This window comes from Arachis duranensis, chromosome 1 (assembly GCF_000817695.3).
Source record: "Arachis duranensis cultivar V14167 chromosome 1, aradu.V14167.gnm2.J7QH, whole genome shotgun sequence".
In the NCBI taxonomy this organism is placed as follows: domain Eukaryota; kingdom Viridiplantae; phylum Streptophyta; class Magnoliopsida; order Fabales; family Fabaceae; genus Arachis; species Arachis duranensis.
The window spans coordinates 60,178,084-60,181,768 of record NC_029772.3 but is presented as its reverse complement, the minus strand read 5'-3'; the positions used below and the strand labels follow the sequence as shown (position 1 = coordinate 60,181,768).

The 3,685-nt window shown below is 26.6% G+C and overlaps 1 protein-coding gene across 1 annotated transcript in view; it reads right to left on the bottom strand.

Moving 5' to 3' along the window:
- Positions 1-3,260, bottom strand: part of LOC107490808 (expansin-A7) — a 6,544-nt gene extending 3,284 nt beyond the window's left edge. The window contains exons 1-2 of the mRNA XM_016111624.3: positions 3,001-3,260; positions 1,013-1,328 (exon numbers count right to left, since the gene is read on the bottom strand). Coding sequence (XP_015967110.1) covers positions 1,013-1,328; positions 3,001-3,172 — 488 coding nt within the window. The 5' untranslated portion in view covers positions 3,173-3,260. The remainder of the gene's footprint in view (positions 1-1,012; positions 1,329-3,000) is intronic.
- Positions 3,261-3,685: the final 425 nt, after the last annotated feature.

Genomic DNA, 3,685 nt, shown 5'->3' with positions numbered 1-3,685 from the left:
TTATATTTTTTTATATAAATAATTAAAAAAAATCTAATAGTTAATCTATTATCTTTTTGGTTTTAGTCCAAATTAAATATTTTTTATTGTTTTTGAAAAAAAAAATTTTAAAAAATTTAATAATATGTGATGAAAAAATACCAAATAAATTATATAAAAACTAATTAAAATATAACATGAAAATATCTTTAGTAAAAAATAAAATAGACGTCTTTATCTGAGTGATCACTTTTTATTTTAGGAGAAAAAAAATGTATAAAAAAGAGCGGTGAAATAGAAAATCTGTGTGAACATAATTTCCTAATTAAGAATTTCTATTTCTAGCACGAGGCAGATTGCGATCTCCATGCCATGGAAAAAAAATGTGCAGGAGACAATGTCCATTTTATTTTTTTTTATATTCTATATAAGGCTAAATAATTGAAGCTCATTTGTCTAACACGTAATAATCTCCTCAATTAAATACACAACTCACTCTTAAACATACAAAAATAAACGAAAAACGAATAATATCCGGAATCAACCTCTAAAAGATTTAGTCAAAATACTTTAATTTTCAACAAATTTTAATCATCAAATCAGTTTTCATACTTTCATTTATTTAGATAAATAAATTTTTACATAAGATTATTTGTTTATATAAGGAAAATTGATTTAAGAATTTTAAAAAGTTTAAAAATTTTTAAGAATTGTTATATTTTTATAAATAAAAAAATTATCTGACTTTTTACTAAAATTTGATATGAGGATTGACATGTTTAATAAAATAAAAAGTTAAAATTTATTTTGTAATTAAAATTTATTTTGTAATTAAAATTTATTTTGTAAATTAAATTATTGGACTAAAATTTTTTTAGAATTGATTTAGAATATTACACAGTAAAAAACAAAAAAACACAGACTAGGAGACAACTATAATTGTTTCTAAGCTTAAAAATGCTTAAGAAAATGAGAAAATTAAGTTTTTATTCTTTTTTGGTTTACTGGATTAAATAAACCATTAATTGATTACCTGCGGTAGAGAACAGGCACAATGCCAGCAGTCCACTGTGCAATTTTCATGAAAGCGGGCTTGGACATGTCAAAATGGGCCCTTGGTGGGGTACACCAACCGCCATTATCAGAGGGCTCGGCCCAATTAGGAGGACAAAGATTTGTGGCGGTTACAGTGGTGTAGGGCACATTGGCATTACATGCACTCGATTGGTAGCACTTTATCTGATAACAAGTCCCACATGCATATCCATTGTTGAACAAGGTTGAGCTCAATGCTGCTGTGTCTGTTCCATAACCGTTCGAAAACAAGTTTCCATACCCACAAGCTCCTCCTTTATTCACAGCAAAGATGATGTCATGTTAATGCAAAGTCACATTGTTGGTTTTATTAGTAACATGTATTTTTTACTTGTTAAATATTGTGGAGTAAATTTAGCACCACAAAAAAAAAAAAATTATCAAAATCTATTTTTTCATATATTTCTAATTTTACAACTAAAATATCCTATATATAACTCTTCTATTACAATTAAAATCAATTTTTTTTTTATAAAATTAAAGAGTTTTCTCCTCCTCTCTTTTTCTCTATCTTTCTCATTCTTTCGCTCACTTTATCTCTCTTATATATTTTCATCAATAACTAATTACAAATTTGACAATAAAAATATACAACATAATAATCTCTAATTGAATTTAAATTAACTTAAAATTAAAATTTAAATATTAAAACTATAATATAACTATATTATTTAACATAATTGATGTATTATTAATAATATTTTTATTAAAATTACATTTGTTTAACTCCTTTCTCCTATCTTCACCTTCTCAACAATCTCAAATCTCATTTTTTTATTTTCTTTTTTCTCTTACTATCTTTTGTACTATTAATTCTTCAAAAGAGAAAGAAAAGAAATAAGAGAATGAAATTTGAGTTTGTTGAGAGTGTAAAAGTAGAAGAGAAAAGTTTAGCATACGTAATTTTAACAAAAATATCATGAACTGTACATCAATGCCGTTAAGTTTTAAAGAAGGATTTGACTATGAGATAATATTAATACTATTTTAAACATTAAAAACTAAAATACGATTCACATCAAACATTGAGAACCAAAAGAGTACTTTACCCTTATATACAGAGAGAGAAACATATTATTTTTAAATAACAAGTATGAAAATTAATTATTTTTATTTGTCCAAATAAATTTAACACTTAATCAAATATAAAAGTATACGTATTAAATTTTTTTAAATATTAGATAATGAATATTAAAATTAATTATTACTAAAAGATTAACTCTTTCACTTGACGAAAATAATAACTAAAAACCTTATTATTTGATTTTTTTAATCGGCGAGAATTTTTATTTTTTACGACCTTTTTGTAAAAGTAGTTTAATTATATAAATCTTTTATGTCAGACACAATCTATAATATCAAAAAAAAATTTTATAATTTATATTCTCGTAATATTATTATCAGTAAAAATACTAGTTAAACATCTAATAATAAAGGAATAGATCTAAAACTGATATGCAATGAGTATAATGACCAGTTGTGGAGATCATTAATTTTAACAAAACTCGTCATGTTCCATAAAGGGAAGGGTAAACCAAAAAAGTAGGCAAATAGAAGAAAACTAGATACACCTAAACACTCTCTCTGACTTAAACTTTGGAGTGTACTTAGAGATGTCCTCTTGACTTGGTGTGTGATTAAACGAAAAGCGAGTTTCTCAAGCTCTCGTTAGCTCGGATACTCAGCAAATCCTCCCAACAATATTCTAAAAATACAATTTGATAATCACAACGTAGTCATCTATTTATATATATGCTAGGACTTATGTTTTGGTTCTTAAAGAATGTTATCCCTTATTACCAGAGTACCGAGTGTCATATATCCAAATCTTAATGTTAATAAGATTAATTACCGTATTTTTTGTTTTAAAAAGGCTTAATGTTTCCTAATATAACAGAAAATTAATAGAAGTGGTTTTCTACGTACCCATGGTGGCAGAAGCAGACTCATCACCATAAAATGTGGCATGTGCAAGAGCCCAATCACTAGGTCTAAATATGCCCGTTGCTAATGCTCCATTTCCAATGGTTGTGAACATGCATGTTAATGTAACCAACAAAAAGCTACTAAAGCTACAATATTGAAGAATTGAAGCCATTATTCCTATGTTTGAATCCCTACTAATCTGGCTATGCAGCTTAATTAGCTTAGTTTATTAGGAGAAGGAAATAGAATACATTGCTCTTAGTTTACATTAATTCTTTTCCTTTTATATATACAATACACAATACGGTACTGTACATACAATTGTAGCGGCACCTAACACGTCGCCAATTGAAATAAATAGTCTTCGTGATCACCACGAAGATAGTAAGTCGTACTAGTGTTTCTAATCGGTCAAAGTAAATAGTTTTATTATTCTTCTTTGATTTTCTTTTTGTTGACTCTGTACGCATTGTTAGCCAATGATGAGATGTACTGAGTGAAAGACCGTAAAACAATGATCCATGAAAACTAAGGCAAGCTGATTTTCTGAATTTAGTGAAAGGGAAAACGTGCATACATGTTTCATATGTCTTCTTGTTACTGAATTTCATGTTAATTAATTTCTTCATTCGTGAAAAAAGTTGTTCAATTTGATTAAAGTTTCAAGAGCTGATCCAATAAGCAT